Source organism: Chelonia mydas, chromosome 4 (genome assembly GCF_015237465.2).
Source record: "Chelonia mydas isolate rCheMyd1 chromosome 4, rCheMyd1.pri.v2, whole genome shotgun sequence".
NCBI lineage: Eukaryota > Metazoa > Chordata > Testudines > Cheloniidae > Chelonia > Chelonia mydas.
The window spans coordinates 42448979-42470246 of NC_057852.1; the positions used below are offsets into that span (position 1 = coordinate 42448979).

Here is a 21268-nt window from a genome sequence, read left to right on the forward strand (position 1 = left end):
TACTTTGGGCCAATTTGTAGAAGCTGATAACCTCTTGCTTTCATTCCAATAGATAGATGACGATGTTGATAGACACTGAGCACTCACAACTCTTATTTTGTTCATTGCAAGTTGTGGATGCTCAGCACCTTTCAGGATCTGGCCTAAAATGGATAAGATTCATTCAACCTTGAACATTAATAATAATAATAATAAATTTTTCCCATAAAGTCCACAACATGCTAGGAACTGTGCAAACATCAAAGAAGGCATGGACTCACTGCTTCAAAGAGCTTATATTCAGAGGCCCTGCTCCTGCCAGCACTTATGCATGTGATTAACTTTATTCATCTAAGTAGACTCATTGACTAAGGTCTGATCCTGCAAGCTGTTCTGTGAGAATGGACCTCTTGTCCCTATGCTAAGCCCCCTGATTTCAATGGGATTGTGTGTGGGCACAGAGGTCTGCCCACAAGGAACAGCTTGCACGACTGGGCCCTAAAAATATAAGACAGCCATGAAAGAATGGTACAGCAAAGAGGTGAAACGCACAAGTAAAGTGATTAGAGCAGGGACTGATCCCATCTTGAGAATACAGTGTTTGATAATATAGGATTTTTTTGTTTGGTGGTGGTTCTGAACTATGTAAACTGTTCACAGTTACCCCTCAATCTTGTCATTATCAGACGTCTAGATTCTTGTTGATGTCACAATACAAATGAGTCTTCTTTGAATGTAGAGAGGTTAGTAGCCTTGCAGCCCATCTCGGGAAGAAGAGAGATGATTGTGGGAGAAGTGGACAGATTTGCAAGTGCTAATTTTTGATGGGGATATTATGGGGGGGGGGGGGAGAAGAGTGAGTAGGTTTTGTGCCTAGGCTAGTGTATTTTTGACAGTATTACAGGGCTGTGGCCTTAAAGACGTGCTTAACTTTCAAGAATGAATGGTCCTAATTAGTTCTATGGGACCATGTAAGTGTTTGCAAGATCATGACCTAGACCCCCCTAAAGTTGGTGAGATATTGGTACGGATAATAAATGTATGTGTGTGAGAGTCAATCTTGTATTACTTTCCATAATGTTAACATATTTTAATAGGGTAGCAAGTAAACCTTGAGATTTGCCCGTGCAACTGAATGAAGAAATGGCTGCCCGGTTGTAGAGAACTCCATTCCAGGATTTCAGGAAAGCTTTCTGAGTGACACATTGACATCATTGGAGGCGTGACTAAGGATGGAGGCGGGGGCTCAGCGCTGAAATGCTGCTGTGCAGAGCTGGAATTACTCTGTAACAGCTACAGTAAAGCCATAGCAGATTGCAAAGTGATAGCAGCAGACAACAGTGAGCAACTGGTGTCTACACTGGTTGGGTTGAAATTAGCTCCAGTTACTTCAAATGTGCTTTGGGAAGCAGTTTTTAATCTTTGTATTAGGTAAGCATAAGCAGAGTTCTTTACTCTCCTTTTTTGAAGACGTTTAAGAACCGATCAGGTGCTTAATGTTTGTTCTTGTACTGAAGGGGTCTCTTTAATCTCTTGTTTTAACGTCTAAGCTTAATGGTTGCTTTGCCAGATGCAAATAACATTTGTATTATGAATTGAAATGCTGTTTTACTGCTAATACTTTCATAGGGAGCATAGTGATGGACTTTTATTTGCCTCTTTGCAGTTTAACTCTGCAACAAGTCAACTTCATGAAATGCTTATATACGTACTATGCTGAATTATAGGCAGAAGAGCATTCTCTTGAATTCTCTAATAAAATAGGTAAAGCCAGTTACAATTTGCTGGCAATTCTACAACTTCCAGTTAAGTAATTGTGCCATCCTTGAATTGTCGGTCTTGCTTAATGCAGAGATTTCTTTCTTGCGTGCTGGAACGTTGTTTGCTCCACTTGAAATGCCAAGGAGTTTTAAAAGCACTTCATGCAAGAAGTTTGTGTCTAGAGTTGCATTATATTTTAGTTTTCTGACTGAGATGCTGACTGTGCTCCAAGCCTGTCAATCAGTCTGCAACAGCAACAGCAAGCACATGGCAGTTTGCAGAGAGCTCTGAGACAGAGCCATTGCTTTCTGCCTCTCCCTTGCTTGGAAGTAGTTCCAGTTATTGTAGATGTGGCTTGAAAATAAGTGTCTCTTCATTATTATCTTTTCTTCAAAAAATTCTTTTTTTTGATCTAGGCATTCTCATTGCACTTTGGCTGCACGGAGGTCGGAGAGCTTGCAGCAGGACCATGTGGTGAAGCAAAGCTGGATTCCGGGACGTTGTGCACCACGCAAGTTCAGTGTGGAGGGCTCGTGTGACTATCCCAGTCAGAGAAGGGAAATAAAAGTCGAAGTCGGTGGAAGAAAGGAGGAATCCTGTATTCCTTCCTCTTCTGTATCTTGTTGGAGATCTTCACGTTGCTGCTACTGCAAGTGACTCTGTAGCTGCCTCTGCTCCTCGGCGTCTGCAGGCAGCAATTGTGCCTGCATCTTGCGATTTTTATCCTCCACTAGCTTGAGATGAAGTATTTGCAGCAAGGGCTTGATTGTCGTCACCTATAACAGGAGAGAGAGAGACAGACTTGCAGCCGGAGAAATTGCTTCCTTCGGAATCCCACCACCGAGTGATTTACTTCTCTCAAGAGAATTGTGCCCACTCAATGAACAAGTGAGTTAGGGTAACGCAACCGTTGAATGTTTGTTTCTTTGAGCAGGGGGAGGGGGGTAGAAGTGGATTTCCCTCCGGTCGGTGAATAGGACTTGGTGATCTCTGTGTGCTTTGCAGAGAGGAGAAAATACGGAAGAATTATCCTCTCCAACCAAAAGAGGGCTGGAAAAAAAAGAGTGGGGGGCCACAGTCTCCTCTGAGAGGGAAACGAAACCTACCCTTCTCCAACATTTAATGCTTAACAGTTGCGCTGCCCTATGGATCTCCAGTGTGGTGGTTTTAAATGGATTTGCCATTAGTGACTTCTTGGAAATAAGTAAGTCCTTAATTACGTTCACGTTCTTACTCAGCTGGGTTAAAACTATGGATTCTGCCTGCAGCCGCCTTCTTTTGCACGTGTCGAGTTGGAGGAGTTAGCAGGTGCCGTTGCATTTCCCCCCTTAATCTTGTGGGCCAGGGGAAGGGGAGATCAGGCTGCTCCCAGCCATGTGCTGGTGCTGAGGTCCAACTTAGGCTCATGTGGGCCTGTTTTTTTTTTGTTGTTGTTTTTAAACTGACGTTCAGGGTTATGTTTTAATCCCGGGGCTCTGAACTTGCTCTGGCCAGGGAGCAGGCTTGAGTGTGCAGAGGGGCGGGGCGGCTAGAATCAATGGCTTAGAGATCATGGCAAACCTGGCTGTGCATTGCTAAGGGCTGGGACCGGGGGTGTGTGTGTGTGTGTGTGTAAACCTTGTGCCCCAGTTAGCCCGTAATGATCCCGTGAGAAGAGTGGTGGGAAGCCGTGGTGTAGGTCCTTCACCGGAGCTTGGTTTTGATCTGTGGTTAAAAGGACACTCTGCCAAGGGACTAGTAGGCTAAACGCGGGGTGTGTGGAGCGGAGAAGGGGTCCTTTCCGTGTCACGGCCTGACAGTCCTGTGAAGGGGGGCGAGATGTTTAAAGTGAGACCTTAAGCGCTTCATTGAAACACCTAGCAAAATCCTCCATCCTAGCAGAGCTTTCTAAAAACTGCACTCATGAATCCAAAAGGAGAGAGCTTTCCTCCAATTCTGGGTCAGGTTTGGCAGGGCAGTGGAGGTCGGGAGGTTAAAATGATGGGATAAGAGGAGAGAAACGTTCCCCTCCCCCTCCTTTCCCCCTCCCTTAGAAAGCCCACAGGGAAAAAAAAAAACCCTGTGCACATAGTAGCACACCCAAACCTTTCAGTGCTGTGCTTGAAAGGCACAGGGAGAGGGAGGGGGAGCGCGAGGGAGGGAGGACGCTACAGCTTTAAGTATTGGAAAGTCCGCCCTCCTGAGGTAATGGTAACCTCAGTCTCTTCCCCTCCTCCTGCAAAAGGGGGGAAAAAGCCCTTGTTTTCATTCATAACTTTTTCCTCTTCCTTCCTCTCCGTCAACTATTTATTCATCGCTTCACTCAGCTCAGATTGCAGAGGGCGCAGCTCCACCACCGTAGCTTTAAGTGTGGCGATACTTTGCTTCCTTCCCCCCACACCTTTCTGTGTATCAAACAAGAGCAAGTTAAAACGCAGCATGCAGATTGTTGTAGAATTTATTCAGACGGGGATGCTGTCTTTTTGAAGCTGATCCGGGAGGAAAAAAGGGGGGCAGTCGGGGAGAACTGGAGAACTGGTTTGGAGGAAATGCTGACATACTGTACATTGTGCTAAAATCTGCAGTGGTTCTGAGCTTGGGCACAAAAAATGGGATCTTACACTTTTGTTTGCTTTACCTTTTGGAAAAAGTAATTTTTAGATCTTATTTGCAGTGGGGGTATTTGGTTCTTTCCATCAGAAACTATTATGTGGTGTGCAGCTGCCTTTTTTTGTCTTTCTTTTTTGTAATTTGTATTGTCGGTCTGAGTGTTTTATTAATATTGCATTTTTTTCAGAGGTGGCACTTGTCGTACTCTTTTTAAAATAGTGTAATCATTCTTCCCCTGAAAGTCCCACTTTTGGTCTCTGCAGCTGTATGTCTTTCCCTTTCTGTGTTCATTCATCCCTAGCACTTTGTGTGCTCATATTAAGACTTATGAAAAGAAGAGCCTTGTTATGTGGGATGAATAAAGACTGACTGAATAGGGGTGGGGTTTTGTAATCTTAAAACCCTAGGTCCTACACAGGTGATATTTAAGCATAAAAGGAGACCTTTGGCCTCTGGTTTGTTTAATGCTTTCTATGCCCCAGTGTAAATTTGAGATAAGTAGTTAGTAGATTTTTTTTTTTTTTCAAATTCTACAACTGCCTATTGAAGCAGTGTCTCTTAACAGGATTTCAGTGTACTTTTGCTCTTCTCCTCCCCTGTGTATTCATCCTCTCCCTCCTTTTTCTTTCTTGAATTGGGAATATCTCCATGTCAAATATGCTCTGGATACGCAAGACAAACTTACTTTTTCCAGGGTTATTGGATAAGTTGATTTGGCATGTATTCCAGACTGAAAAAGGAAAAACATGATTGTATGCAATTTTACTTTTTTGTGGGGCTGGGGAGAGTAAATCTTCCGTTAGCTGTTGGTGCAGGAAAGTAAATGTTTGTTTTCCCACGAAGCTTTGTGATCACTACAATGATGTATAAACAATCTGCCCTCCTTGCCTCCTCCCCCCCATTACATTTTATATAGGTACAGCCCCTTTGCAGAATTGTCCAAATCAACATTGCAATAGTCTGTGTCAGTAACTTGAGACAAAAAGATGTAAAAATGAATAAATAGCTCCAGTTACATTTGTTTTATTTTTATCTATCTTCCAAAATTAGTCTGAAGAGCTTTAATTAAAATTTTTTTCCCTAGAGTAGCTTGTGAAAACTGAGATCTATTTTTTAATTTATTTTTTCATGAGAAAAGGTACATGAGAAGACATAAATGTGTTCCAGTTTTATTTTACTACCTCATCTCCCCACACACCCTGCCCTGTAGTCTCAAAACACTTGAGAGCTGTTGTATAACACGTTACTTACATCTGGTGTCTTACTTTAATAACGAGTTTGTTACATTATTTGGAACCTGTGAGCTTTCTACTGGGAAATATCCTTCAGTTTTAGACATTTTTGTCCGATTTACTTAGGGATTTCTTAATGGACGCATGTTTCATTTTAAAGATAGATCATAAGCTTAAGGCAAGGGCAGGTACTGGAGTACATTTATGATACAGCATTCACAGACTGACAGAAAAGCAAGAGTTTGTGCAAATTTCATTATGCAGAATATGAATCTGATACTGTTCATTCAGGTATCTAACTTGATTTGGAGTACTCAGTATTACTGTTGCTGATCTGTTCAGTAACGAGAGAGGCATTTATTTCCCATACCTTGCCAACTAAACATACAGGTTAATACTTCCTTTATTTGTTTTTAATGGAAAAAGCTCTGATTTTAAATGGCACAGGGTCTCCTCTTACATTCCTCATCTGTCATGCCAGACCCAGACTCCTCACCCTCTCTCCCTCCTTCCTTCCCCCTCCCCAATTGGCCTTTGGCCAGGTCTTCAGCATCCTCGTAATCCACTGCTGAAGGAGATCATTACCAAGTGGTTAGGGCAATTTGTGGCTTGCCATGACATTTTTATTTTTAAAAGCTTCCTGTGACTTATTCCTCTTTCACCTTTGATCTCTCTTTTTTTAAACTTTTTTTTCTTAGGATTTCAGATGCATGCCAGGTTCCCACTGAATGCCAGAAGTAGAGATCGCTACAGATGGAGCCCCAAAGTCAACATGGCAGTGGCGGTTCATTAGTTGTAATCCAGCAGCCTTCCTTGGACAGCAGGCAAAGGTTGGACTATGAAAGAGAAATTCAGCCGACAGCTATCTTGTCATTGGACCAGATCAAGGCCATAAGGGGCAGCAATGAGTATACCGAAGGCCCATCTGTGGTGAAAAAGTCTGGTCCCCGGACAGCACCAAGACAAGAAAAGCATGAAAGGACTCATGAAATTGTACCAATTAATGTGAATAATAATTATGAGCACAGACCCAGTCACTTGGGACCCGTGGCACACCAACATAACGTAAGGGCTCCTGTGTTGAGCAGATCGACTAGCACTGGAAGTGCGGCTAGTTCTGGAAGCAACAGCAGTGCTTCTTCAGAGCAGGGGTTGTTGGGAAGATCGCCCCTATCTAGGCCAGGTTCAAGCCACAGATCTGAAAGGACAATCCGGACGCAGCCCAAGCAGTCATCTTTGATGGTAGATGATCTGAAGGGTCCCTTGAAAGAGGACTTGACGCAGCACAAGTTTATCTGTGAACAATGTGGGAAGTGCAAGTGTGGTGAGTGCACAGACCCGAGGGCCTTACCTTCTTGTTTGGCCTGCAACAGGAAGTGCTTGTGCTCTGCAGAGAGCATGGTGGAGTACAGCACCTGCATGTGCCTGATCAAAGGGATCTTCTACCACTGTTCCAATGATGATGAAGGGGACTCGTATGCGGATAATCCCTGCTCTTGTTCCCAGGCACATTGCTGTTCTAGGTACCTGTGCATGGGAGCAATGTCCTTGTTTTTGCCTTGTTTGCTCTGCTATCCTCCTGCTAAGGGATGCCTGAAGCTGTGTCGAGGGTGTTATGACCGGATCAATCGTCCTGGTTGCCGATGTAAGAACTCCAACACTGTCTATTGTAAACTGGAGAGCTGCCCGTCTCAGAGTCAGGGGAAGCCCTCATAATTTGGAGGGAGATTTCACTTCTTCAAACACTTGCTTTCAGGTTGTGGCTAGTTTTCTGTTGGTGTGGGGATTTACCCCCACCCTCCTTCCCTTCCTTCTCCACTTTATGTACCCAAGTTCTTTCCTTTGCACCCTTCATATCCCCTCTCTCAACTCAGACAGGTGTGGAGTATTTTACTCAGTCATGTTTATTTCAGTCTTTGGTAAGCATGGACCGTGTGCCTGCGTTTGGCTCCTCAGCTTGACAGGGCCTCTTAGGTTTGTAAGTAATCAACACATGAAAGAGGCAGTGAGGGCTAATGGGCTTCTCTGCAGCCTTTGCTCTGCAAACAACTTCCCCAATGTGTCCTTTTGTTCTCTGCAACTGTGTGTCTTTTTGGTTCCAAGAAATAATTCTACCTTATTTCATGAGCAAGCTGGATTAATCTTGAGGGGGTTGGAACCGTAGAAAATCTAAGGCTGTCTTTTACTCCATACTGCTTTTCCCTCTGTTTCCCAACCCTCTTTGGAATTGTCTCAGTCCAGAGACTGGCCTGGCTGGTACATTTTATTTTTTTTTTCTTTTAAATGTAGTTTTGGTTTTTACTTCACTATATAGATCTTCACATTGGAGACATTATGACTGCAATTTGTTCATCTGTTTCTCTTGCTTTCAAATCTGTGAAGGACATCACCCACTCCACCTCTTTCCCCATGTTTCTGTGGTCATTGAGATCCTTTTGATACTGATGTTAAAGTTGGTGTTTGCATATCTGAATAATTTTCAGGTGTCATTGAATTAAGTTACCTAAATTTTCCTGGATCTTTAACACTTCTCTTATTCTCTTGGTTAGTGAATTTAGCTCTGCCTTGTGCTTCATAACTTCAATGTGTTCCATGTTTTATTGCCTTAGCCACAAATTGTGGTCTTTTTTTTTGTATATTTTATGTATAAAACACAAAGTTGAATCCTGACTATTTTTAAGACAAAAAGTCTGTTTAAAACTTTTTTTATTGTAAAGAATATTTATTATGTGAATCTCTATTATTTTATGATATTTATTGCAAAGGACTGTTTGAAAAATGTACTCATGTCTGAATATAACAAAATATCAATACTTAACAAAAATAAGGGTGACACAAAGAAAGTACATATGTTAACTATAATGCAGAAAATATATTAATTAATGAAAATGTCTCTTGAGTTTTTCATTTTAATATACTGGTAGGTTGTCTTATGATTTCCATGTCCATATTGCAAAGTGTCTTGCTATTTTTTTTTCTCCTTGTGCACTGTCCGGGTGGTTCAATAACCAATACTGTGAAGACACTAGTATGTGTTCGTCTTGTTTGCCTAATTCTGGTGTGGAAAATTCATTATCAAATGAGTTTTCACTATGAGATATTTAATAAAATTGAATGTGTGTAATTTGCTTGATGTTGCCAAGACGTTTAGGCCACATGTATTTATCAGAGCATTCTGGAAATGCAACTATAGACAAGGACCCCTAACTTCAATAATTCTTTTTGTATTGTTTTCTATAGAATATCAAATTAACATGCAGAAAAAGCAAGAGTAGAAGGGTAAAAATAGTCTTGGTGAAGTCTGTTAGCTCAGGAAACCTAAGTTGTTGTTTTTCCCTGTGGTAATTTGACTTTCCCAACCACAACTGAACTCCCCGTTCCTTCTAATTTAAACTCTCTTGAAAGTAATATAGGTGTCACAGCTATTTGCTGAATTCATTCATATTTAAATGGTCAGAAATAGGCTTTGCATTAGGATTATGGAGAGTCTCCCACTTCCATTGGTGTGATTCAAGTCCTCCCTAATAGCAGAATCTAAGTAGCAGTGTCAAGTATCAGAGGGGTAGCTGTGCTAGTCTGTATCCACAAAAACAATGAGGAGTCCGGTGGCGCCTTAAAAACTAACAGATTTATTTGGGCGTAAGCTTTCGAGGATAAAAATCCCACTTTTTCAGATGTATGGAGTGAAAATTACAGATACAGGTGTAATTTTCACTCCATGCATCTGAAGAAGTGGGTTTTTTTACCCATAAAAGCTTATGTCCAAATAAATCTGTTAGTCTTTAAGGTGCCACCGGACTCCTCGTTGTTTAAGTAGCAGTGTATTGGCTTGATATACTCTAAGTTGTGTTCATAATGTAGAAGGCCAGAGAAACGGCACATTTAAAAAACATAATTTCAGATTCAGGAGACTACATCAGACTTTGCAAATGAGTTCTCAAATTTTGTCGCTTTGGCTTCTAATTAAATTGTTTTATCAGTATCCCCTCAGAATATAGAAAATTTGATTAGGCTGGGCTCTTGTAATTAAGTGTATCAGCACTGACTTCCTCAGTGTCTTTTGTTGTTGGAGCCCTGCGTATAATGAGAAGTTTGTGTAAAAGCTATAAGTCATTAAAATGTTGTTAGGAGTTGCATCTCTTGTTGAAAGAAGTGTGCAGCTTTTATGACAATAAGGTATATGGAATTATAACTTCTGGTTGACCCACAAGAATATGCTTCTCTTATAGTATAAAAGTGATAGTCCACTCTTGAGTGCACCAGCGTAACCCCAACACCGTACTGAGAAGTGACAAGTTTACAGGATCAGATTTCTTAACAGATATTTGTCTGATGGCAACGTAGAAATATTTACCAATATTTTCTTTCTTTTTTGCATGTGGTAGAGCAAAGCTGATAGAAAAATATTTTGGGAAGAACTTAATTTTTTTTATTCTTTTTCGTTGGTAATTTGGTCCAACAATGAGCTGCAAACAGTTTTTAAGACACTGAACTCCTTGTCAAACAACTGCCATTGGTCTGATACAACGGCTTTCCCAATAATATGCCAACATTCAAAATCAAAAGACTGAGCAGCTTCAGTCTCATAATTTGTGACAATCTAATATATGTTGAACAGTTTTAGTCTCATATTTGTTATTTTTATGTAATCCTATTTATTTCACTAATCTGTGTCTGAATCCTTTGTTTTTCATAGCTGTAGTTTCTTAGCTCTGGACTTCCAAAAAACCAAAATATACAGCCTGCTTGAAAACAAAGGAACCATGTACATTGTGTCTCAATTCATCATGCTTTTCAAGATACAGAACACAATCTGTGATAGCTATTTTGCCTTTTGGTTTCTTGAAGATTAACACTCTTCTTACTGACTAACTCTGGGAAAATGACAAGGAAAATTCTCCCTCAAAACATTCAGTTCTTCCATATAATTAAGTTTTCTAACTTCAGTATGTATAGTTGTGGTGCACTGTTAAATAGTTGCCACATTTCATGCCAGAGGTGGCTACATTTAAGCAATTGGAGTGATACCTTTTTGTCTAGTTGGTATATTTTGCATCCTTAATGTATGTTTGACTTTTGTAATGCACTGTGGGATCCTTCAGAGTGCAAGGTTTTTCATACCTAACAAATCTGCGACACCTCACAGTCTGAGAACGTCTATGCTTTGGGCCAATTAGTTGCATATAGGGCTGGGGAAATGCGTTTTTAGTAGTAAAAAATGAGCAAGTAGACAAAAGCGTGTTAAATGCTGCACCTGAGAAGCTCCACAATTTGAATAACCTCTTGCTGTTAAGTCTTATTTTAAAGTGGTATACACCAATTGAGGTTATTTCCCCTTTGCTAATTAGTTTATATTTTTGTTTCAAAGTATACTCTCATATACTGTCATTGTACACAGTCTTCATTTAATCCATTTGCATAACTTGTTGAAAGGGAGCCCAGGTTTGATGATGCTAAATGCACCCAGGATCTTAATGATAAGATTAGAATAGGAATAGACCTCAGTCCAGTCTTGGATTCAGTAAGTTATTTGGGGCAGGAACTGCCACTTTCTATATGTTTGTGTAGCACCTAGCACAGGGGGGCCCACCCATTTTGCTTCTAGGTGTTGTTACAGCATAAATAAGTGGTACTGTTCCCTTAATTAGAAAACCCAAGTTTCTTCTGTGGTGATAATTTTACTTTGAAATATTATGCTTAGGCTTATTAGAGAGACAAAGCGGGTGCGGTAATATCTTTTATTGGATCAACTTCTGTTGGGGAAAGGGACAAGAGAAAGAGAACTCTGTGATGCTTGAAAGCTTGTCTCTCTCATCAGTAGAAATTGGTCCAGTAAAAGATATTACGTCACTCACCCTCCTTTTGTCTCTAATATCCTGGGACCACCACAGCTATAACAACACTGCACATATAGTTAGGTTTGGCAGAATTCAATTTTTATTTTTTTAATAATTTTAGAGGGATAGTATCTATAAGCATTTTTTCGATTTGTTTAAATTTTCTCCGTTGTTGGAAAGTATGGGGAGGAAACAATTTTTTCATGACAGTAGATGTTGGGATTCAGAAAGTTAGTTTTTTAACTGTTAAAACACAAATTTTCACCATCACACCAAAATATGCAAAGTAAATACCCTTAAATCAACTCTAATAAATTTTCAAGGAGCATTTTTCTTATTTTGCCTATCTGTAAATTTCAATTACCAATAGAAATATTTTTTTCATCAGCTTGTGTGTGTATGGCAAAATCCATGTTTACCAAGAGTTACTGGTAAAAATTTAATCCTTTCAAGCCTAATTGTACTGCAAGAATATCCTTCATATGACAGATTTCAATTTGTAAAATTGTTATAAAACAAAAATTCTATCATAAACTGATGTACAGTAAGTAGGTATGAAGTTCAGCTGAGTGACTGTCCCAGTCATATTAGCTTGGGTATATTCAAACTAGGCAACCACCTGCTTGGCATGGTGGGGTTCTGAAATGTACTGCACAAGGTCTTGGATGAAGAAATGGAAGGAGACTTTTGTAACTAAAATGCCAGCCTTGTTTTATTTGAAAATGTCCTGAAAGTCTTATGATGAGAGAGACTTCAAAGAGTTTTGCAATCGGATGGTAAATGAAGAGGTAAATACCTGCTGGAGAGAGAGAGATATAGATAGGGATAGTATTTTGAGATGGTGGTGGTGCTATTAAAGCAATCTCATAACAATAATTCTAACATTGTCCAGTCAGACACTAGCCAAACTGGATAATTCTTAACAAAGCCACTTGCTCTCGAGTCTGTATATACATAGTGGTGAAGGGTGGGAGAGGTTTAGCTCTGTTGAATGTAATAAAGATAAGCTGTTAAGAGGGTTTCAATTTGTTTTACATTAATGGGGATGATGTAAACCAAGTATCGGATTTGTTTTGGAGTATTCAGGATTCCCCTATACTTTTCTATCCCTTATTTTGCTATGTTTGTTGCCTCAGAACATTGAGGAATCCTGACTAGTTAATGTTTTCTTTCTTCTAACTGGAATATTACGTTGTGGTAATTGTCTCTCCCAAGAAACAGGAATAAAACCCGTCCTGGTATCACATGACTACAGATAGCATGTATTACAGGATCATGGGTTTGGCAAGTGTTCTTCCAGTGAACTTTCCTCTTTGGAAGTCCCCTTTAAGCAGCCTTCATTTTTGGGGGGAATAAATTTAAAACTTCTCTCCTTACTAGGTGTGGTAGCTTCCCACCTTATTTCCTGTGCCAGAGCAGAGGTGGCAAAGGCAAGGGTTTTTACATTGAGCCTGGAGTATGTACTTTGGTCTGTCAGTACAGCTGTCCGACGTGGGTCCTTCATCTGGAAAATGAATTCATTAGGCTGCTAAAAGAACATCTGTGAATGATGCATAGAAGTGAGATGAAGCTATGTTTAATGTGTCAATCCCCCCCCGCCCCCCGATTGGGACAGTGTGCCGGATGTTCTAACAGCAGAACTATTACTTGAGTGAAATTGTGCCAAAAATGGATGTATATTTTATCAAAATCACAAGCACAAACTGAGAGCTATCATTCTTTCCATTTTCCCAAATCCATTGTGCACCATTAAATTTAAAATATTCTCTGCAATAAGCTTGCTGTAAGATCAGGGTTCCTGCAAAACAAACAAACTAACCAAAAAAACCCCAGCCTTACACAAAAACCAAGGATGACATGGGTTCCTTGCATCTTCTATTTAATGCTAATCATAAAAATTTTAAATTGGGTCTTTTTGTGTATTTTTACTGGAGTGTATAAAACAAAGATCATTTTGGAATTCAGGTAATGTTTTTTGAGAATTGACTTGATAACTGTTGCTGCTTCAACTTGGGTGCAAGAATGCCATGCTACTTTTATACAGATTATTTCTTAGGATTCATTCATTGTTGTTATTGTAGCATCTAGAGGCCCTAATCAGGACCCTCTTGAACTAGGTGATGAACAAACACATAGTGATAATCTCTGCCCCAAAGAATGCATGATCCAAAAAAATGGAAGTATGAGGGAAATGTGCCTCAGAGGCAATTAAATATTAAATGCCAGATTTGAATATCTAGTCTGGAATCCTGTTCATATTGAAGTCTGTGGCAAAACTAAGAATTAGAGGGGTAGCCGTGTTAGTCTGTATCCACAAAAACAAAACTATTGACTTCACTGGGGCCTGGGTTTCACCCCTTGTCTGTAATCCCCCTGATTTATACCCGTATTTGGAATTAAACTTCAGCCAGTATTGTATGACTGAAATAAACTGTGCTTTCAAGTAAATAAAAAGGCCATTATATTCCACAATATTACCTATCTCAACTTTTGAAAAAGTCAGATTATTTTAAATGTCTATTCTTTCTAAGAGAAGAAACCAGATATTTTCACTCAAAATGCTTGTGCACTTTTGAAAGGTATGTTTTTGTAACCACCCATGTCTTGCACTGCAAGCTTACTCTGTTTTGTAGTGCATCAGTACAGTGTTATATGAATTATTAAAACAAACATTTAACCCTTTTGATAGTATATTGTGTGGAAGCATTTGAGGTTAGCTCTTCATGGAGCCCTTCTCTTTGTGTTTCCACAGCACCTAGCATAATGGAACTCTAGTCCTGACTGAGTTTTTTGGGCACTGCAGTTGTATTAATGTTTTTATAACCACTTACAGAATTCATCTGCATGATGGGTCAAATTCATCCCTGGTATAATACAGCTGAAATGGCTGGATTTACACCAGGCATTAATTTGGCCCTATAACACTGAACTTGTATGTTGAACTAGTATCTAGTTCAACCACAAGCAGCTCTGAGTGGACTGTAGAATGGTGGTTTTTTTAAGAAAAGGAAAAAAGGTGATCCGGGTAACTACAGGCCTGTTAGTTTGACATCTGTAGTATGCAAGGTCTTGGAAAAAATTTTGAAGGAGAAAGTAGTTAAGGACATTGAGGTCAATGGTAAATGGGACAAAATACAACATTGTTTTACAAAAGGTAGATCGTGCCTAACCAACCTGATCTCCTTCTTTGAGAAGGTAAGAGATTGTTTAGACAAAGGAAACGCAGTGGATCTAATTTACCTAGATTTCAGTAAGACGTTTGATACGGTGCCACAGGGGGAATTATTAGTTAAATTGGAAAAGATGGGGATCAATATGAAATTGAAAGGTGGATAAGGAATTGGTTAAAGGGGAGACTACAGCAGGTCATACTGAAAGGTAAACTATCAGGTTGGAGGGAGGTTACCAGTGGAGTTCTTCAGGGATCGGTTTTGGGACCAATCTTATTTAATCTTTTTGTGCCAAGGTCAATAATAAAAAGTGGGAGTGTGCTAATAAAGTTTGCGGCTGATACAAAGCTGAGAGGTATTGCCAATTTAGAGAAGGACTGGGATATCATACAGGAGGATCTAGATGACCTTGTAAACTGGAGTAATAGTAATAGGATGAAATTTAATTGTGAGAAGTGTCAGGTCATGCATTTAGGGATTAATAACAAGAATTTTAGTTATAAGCTGGGGACGCATCAATTAGAAGTAACGGAGGAGGAGAAGGACCTTGGAGTATTGGTTGACCACAGGATGACTATGAGCCACCAATGTGATATGGCTGTGTAGAAAGGTAATGCGGTCTTGGGATGCATCAGGCGAGGTATTTCCAGTAGCGATAAGGAGGTGTTAGTACTGTTAGACAAGGCACTGGTGAGACCTCTTGTGGAATATTGTGTGCAGTTCTGGTGTCCCATGTTTAAGAAGGATGAATTCAAACTGGAACAGGTACAGAGAAGGGCTACTATGATGATCCGAGGAATGGAAAACCTGTCTTATGAAAGGAGCTTGGGTTGTTTAGCCTAACGAAAAGAAGGTTGAGGGGAGATATGATTGCTCTCTATAAATATATCAGAGGGATAAATACCAGAGAGGGAGAGGAATTATTTAAGCTCGGTACCAATGTGGACACAAGAACAAATGGATATAAGCTGGCCATCGGGAAGTTTAGACTTGAAATTAGACAAAGGTTTCTAAGCATCAGAGGAATGAAGTTCTGGAATAGCCTTCCAAGGGAAGCAGTGGAGGCAAAAGACATATCTGGCTTCAAGATTAAACTTGATATGTTTATGGAGGAGATGGTATGATGGGATAACATGCTTTTGGCAATTAATTGATCTTTAACTATTCATGGTAAATAGGCACAATGGCCTGTGATGGGATGGGATGAGGTGGGATCTGAGTTACTACAGAGAATTCTTTCCTGGGTATCTGGCTGGTGAATCTTGCCCACATGCTCAGGGTTCAGCTGATCGCCATATTTGGGGTCGGGAAGGAATCCAGGGCATATTGGAAGAGGCCCTGGCGGTCTTTCGCCTTCCTCTGTAGCATGGGGCCCTGGTCACTTGCTGGAGGATTCTCTGCACCTTGAAGTCTTTAAACCATGATTTGAGGTCTTTAGTAGCTCAGACATAGGTGAGAGGTTTATTGCAGGAGTGGGTGGGATTCTGTGGCCTGCATTGTGCAGGAGGTCAGACTAGATGATCATAATGGTCCCTTCTGACCTTAATATCTATGAGTCTATGGTTTTTACTAAGTGTGATGCTCAGATACAGTGTACTGCATGGCATGTATGTATATACTTAAGATGTTTTTTCTTGGTTATAACATTGACTACCTGTGACACAATGGAAAATAAGTATTAGCAGCCAAGTATTGAATAGCTGGAATATACTGAATATAAACTTGGAAAAAAATGTTATCTTATGCTAACTGTATACAATGCCACTTCATAATCAATGGCTCTAATCTCAGGCATTTTAATTTAAATAACCCTTTTTCCTGGAAATCCCTCCACTAATCCTTCCAGTGCCTTAAAGATTTCCTCTTCCAACCTTTAAATTCCCATTTTCAAAGCAAGTTGTAGTTACCTCCTACTTGAGGATTGGGTAAGTCCCTCTTCAAAGTGCCATCACTCCTAATTTGTCCGGAAGGGTTAATGTCATCGTCTCCTTATGCCACTGTATCTGCCAGCTCTGGAAGCAGCACAGGGAAAATTGAGCCCAGAAGAGCCACATGGTTCACTATATAGGATTCTTTTAGAAGAGACTAAAGCCTGGTGTCTTCAATTAAATCTGGATATTGGAAAATCTCATGATACTTTATTTTTAATAGTGAAGTTTGTTAGCTGTCCTTGGTCAAAATCCACCCACTCCTGCTTCCTTGTTCTGTATCTGTTGACTGACCTCTCCAGTCTGAGGGTTAACTATATTTCAGTGTTATATGTGTTTATACAGCAGGCACAGTGCTTCTGGGATCCTTCGGATGAAAGGCACTATTGAAGCATAAGTAATTATTATCTTTGTGTGGCACTGTAGATTGTTGCCTTAAGGACACCTGTTCTTTTAATTCTAAATGTTTATATCACTTTTGATGAATCACAATAAAGATGGGCCTGCACAGCCACAAAGCCTTGGAGAAGTTTGGATCTAGGGTTTTGCTTTGGCCCATTTATAAAGATAGGACTAAGGGTAAAGTTTATCAGATCTGGATATGAACTTTGTCTAAGTTCAGGAGCACCTGGATTTTGGGGTTTAGGTTTAATGACAAGCAAGTTTACATAAGGTAATATCTTTATAGTTTAAAAACACTCTCCTGCTCTGCCAAGAGTCAAAAGACCTCTCTAAAAGCAGGTGCTGGAGTTCGAAGAAGAAAACCGGAGATCGAAAAGGACTTCTCATGTGTGCGTTTTTCCAGTTTTAAAGTTGTTTTTTCATGCTGGACTGAAAGCACTCAAAAAGGCAATTGCAGAGATGTCTATCACTATTAACAGGTGCAGGTAATATTCAGTGTAAAAGTTGAACTGGTTTGCAGTTCCAGCAGACAAGTTTTCCGTACACGATTATGGGTAATTTTACCCTTGAGGCTACTAGAATGGGAGAAAATACAGTGCCATTGTAACATCTGCCACCTCCTCATGATCTTAAAGCACTTTATGGATTCATCTCTTAATTAACTAAGCTTCATAACACTCCTGTGAGGTATAGATTTCCCTTTTACTGATGGGAAAGCTGAAGCTCAAGGAATTTAAGTGACTTGCCTGAAGTCATGTAACAAGTCTGTAGCAGAACCCACATCTTCTGACTTTCAGGCCTGTGTTTTAAGCACTATTAGGTTATTCTTCCAAAAATACAGGTGAAAGAATGGGGCCCTGCTAAACCCTAAAATTTGAGTGTTTCATCTAAAGTCTTAATAAGTTGTGTATATCATTAAATGTAATCATGTTTTTTATGCAGTTGATTACTTTGATTTAGAATTAATATTAGTGCTTTTAATTAGAAAATATGTAATCCAAACGTACTGAGACAAATTTAAAATGTTTTTGGAGTTCTAATCATATGGCACATTTGTACAATATGATCCAGCTAAACCATCTGTAATGGACAGTTGGCCTCATATTAGTTTATTAAATACTATTTGAAAATGGCAATGATCCTGATCATTTGGCTTCTACCTAATCTCACCAGACACTCAAAGCAGAACTATAAATAATACATGTTACTTTCAGGGCCAGGAAAGAAAAGCCAGATCCCATTATGGTCTTCTAATTTAAAAAAAAAAAACCCTTTTATTTCTACAGATTTATTCTGTGGTCCTTTCTAAACAGATCTGCCTTGGATTTCTAATAGTGAATATTTTAGCAGGAATGTAGCCTTTGTTACTATGAATAGTTTAGTACAGATTAGCGGTATGCCAATTTCCTGTTGCCTTTCAGAGCTGCAATTTGAGCCCTATTTGCTTCTGGCTGTTGCACAATTGAAAACAATGGGTGGCTTCTTTTAGGTTTCACTTCAGAGCTCTTAAAAACAGGGGAAGTGACTAAAGCCCTACTTTACAGGTAATTAACAATAGATAATGTTTGCTCTGCACTTTTTTATTTTAGAGCTGATGAAGGTAGAAATACACATGGACCTCTCAGTTTAGATTCTGTGCTGTAGTGTTCTGGGTGCAATCACTGACTTAGTCTCAGCAAGGTGGCACTGAATGTCTGGGTCAAACATATGCCTGATTGAATAACCCAACAGATGATTAAAAAACCAGACTAGTCATTACATTTTGTTATTCAAAATGCTGAAGCCCAGGCAAACATGGTCTATTTCTTCATTTTATTTCTTCATATTTCAACATGCAATGTGGAAAACTATGCTTTTTTGATTTAGGGACCGTTTTTAATGTATTCTATATCTGTTTTATGAGGTGCTCACTTTTCATGCTTTGTTGATGTTTATTTAAGACAAATAAATATTTTCTTGTGTATATTCAGTGCTAGAGAGCCACTGGTCCTTTAAAAATTTATCTTTAAGTAGGTTTCAGAATAGCAGCTGTGTTAGTCTGTATCCGCAAAAAGAAAAGGAGGACTTGCGGCACCTTAGAGACGAACAAATGTATTTGAGCATAAGCTATGAAGTGAGCTGTAGCTCACGAAAGCTTATGTTGAAATAAATTTGTTCATCTCTAAGGTGCCACAAGTACTCCTTTTCTTTTATCTTTAAGTAGAAAAGTTTATATTTGCCGCATGTTAGTTATTAGACACAGATATCTTTCCCTATTACATAAAGAAGCACCGATACCTAGTAGAAAACAGAGAAAAGCATTCTCTTTCCCTGCCATCATTAGGGTAATTTCACTAAAAATATAAATGCAGAAAAAATGTTGAGTTTTGGATGCAGGGCTCCTTATAAACAATACTGGGAAGACTTAGACATTTTTCTGATGTTCACCCTCAGTCCAAACACAGAAATTAATTCTGTCCTTATATTTTACAGGCCATAAACAGACATGTTGGCTTTGTACTACAGAAAAAAAATAAAAATCATTAAACGGAGGGATGCAGGGAAGTCTGCCTACATTTGGTGCTAACTTGTCATTTGGTCTCTGACTTGGTCTGGTTCAGATAGTGTGCAATTTTCAGAGCAAATGGGCGTTAGCACATATTGAGTAGTTATTAGCTTGCATGCAAAAGCACATTCTATGCTTGTGAACTTTGCACATGCACAAATTGGAGGCCAGATGAAAAACTGAGGCCTATTCTAGTAAACTCTCTTTCTTACATGAGTAGCCTCACTGAAGCGTTCACTACAGATGGAGCTGTTTAGAAAACCGCATTCAAACTCTGCTCCCATCTCCTCCTTTTGCCCCCAAACTGGTTTTAAACACTGTTGGATGATAGGGCTAAGCTGTTCAAAACTAGTTTAAAAACAAAACTTGAGACTGTAGTGTAGATGGCAACCTTAGAGTGCAGCACAGATTTCTTTTGGAGAATTGACTATGTACATTCATTTGCTCTTGCCTGTTACTCATCCACCTGAAGTCATATTTCTATTTGTATGAGTACAGTACTGATTACTGTGAAGAGTGTAATGATGTGACCAAACACACAACTGTGATTTTGAGTGGGGAGTTAGCAGCAGAAACAGACTAAATCAAAACATTTTTTCTCATGCAAACTTTCTAAGTAGTGGGGAAAAATTTTTGACAGGAACAATGTGTGTCAGAAACAACCCTGTTTTATATTTTCAGTATTTCCAAGTTTTTTATAAAAAGAAAAGGAGTACTTGTGGCACCTTAGAGACTAAGTCTAAGTCTCTAAGGTGCCACAAGTACTCCTTTTCTTTTTGCGAATGCAGACTAACACGGCTGCTACTCTAAAACAAGTTTTTTATAAGGCTTAATACACTTTGTAATATTTCATTAGAGTGAGATGTTCCACTATGAGCATTACTGCTCCCTGCTCTTAAAATCTAAATGGTGAGTGGAAAATTGTCTAACGTAACAAACTGCTCTTATTTTTCTTCCTTCCTGCTCTAACGAACCCTCCTACCACAATAACCTGATAGACATGTTTGAGGCTTTGCAGTAAAATACAGCAAAAAGATAAAGAAGGATGCAAAGGATCTTTTTAAATTTTGGGGGCTTACTCAATTTGAACAGCTGGTGGAAGTGGGGGAAGTAGACCTGTACTGATGTTCACCCTCAGCAAACCTGAAAGAGAGAGGGGAGTGGTCTTAGCTAGAAGCTGAGTTCTAAAGCTGCGGAGGTCGCTGACTTTGCTGTATGACTATTTTCCTTAGTTTTCCCACCTATAAAATAGGAATAATATTACATGTGTATCTGACCTCCCTTTTGGAAAACTCCAATGCAATTTAGTAAAGTTTGAACAATTGAATTATCCAGAAATGATTGTCAAATTTGATACAATTCAATAGACACATGTATCCTGCTATAGAACTCTAAGGTTAGTTTAAGCAGGTAATAATGCTCTATTAAATTCTATAGTGTTGTAGAGAAAGTTCTATAGATTATTAGTTTCATGCTTATTAAATTCTATAAAAGTTTCCTATCAGGTTGAACAGGGTCATCCCTAAGTATGTATTGATGTGCAGCTGCACAGATCCCTGCTGTCTGTCAGCATCCATTCCTAAGATGCACCCATGACCTTCCCCACCTGTGGACCTGCAATAACTCTTCCACTTAATATTATGAAATCCCACACCCTTCTCCCAAGCTCCCTAATGTTCTATGTATGTTGCAGATATCTTCCTTAGGACCAAACATTTTACTTCACCCTGTCAGGGTAAATGTTAATTTTCTCCTGCAAAAAATTATTTTATTTCTGAGAAATATATGATCTCACCATTGGTGAACAGGAAACTGAGAATTACTT

At 39.5% G+C, this 21268-nt stretch overlaps 1 protein-coding gene across 3 annotated transcripts; it reads left to right on the forward strand.

The window, feature by feature from the left end:
* The first annotated feature begins 1194 nt into the window (after positions 1–1194).
* Positions 1195–9163, forward strand: SPRY1 (sprouty RTK signaling antagonist 1). 3 transcript variants are annotated; one of them, XM_043545501.1, is made up of 4 exons: positions 1213–1410; positions 2157–2628; positions 2746–2944; positions 6260–9163. In XM_043545501.1, exon 4 carries the CDS (start codon positions 6315–6317, stop codon positions 7275–7277), a length of 963 nt encoding a protein of 320 aa, XP_043401436.1. In that variant the 5' UTR covers positions 1213–1410; positions 2157–2628; positions 2746–2944; positions 6260–6314; the 3' UTR covers positions 7278–9163. The 3 variants fall into 3 exon arrangements, with proteins under 3 accessions (XP_027675012.2, XP_043401436.1, XP_027675014.2); XM_027819211.3 differs by lacking the exon at positions 2746–2944 and having other exon boundaries at positions 1195–1410; positions 6260–9162; XM_027819213.3 differs by lacking the exons at positions 1213–1410; positions 2157–2628; positions 2746–2944 and adding an exon at positions 3885–4369.
* Positions 9164–21268: the final 12105 nt, after the last annotated feature.

What these genes read in the sequence shown, in the direction of transcription:
- SPRY1 (XM_027819211.3), top strand. Translation starts at nt 6,315, where the DNA reads ATGGAGCCCCAAAGTCAACATGGCAGTGGCGGTTCATTAGTTGTAATC.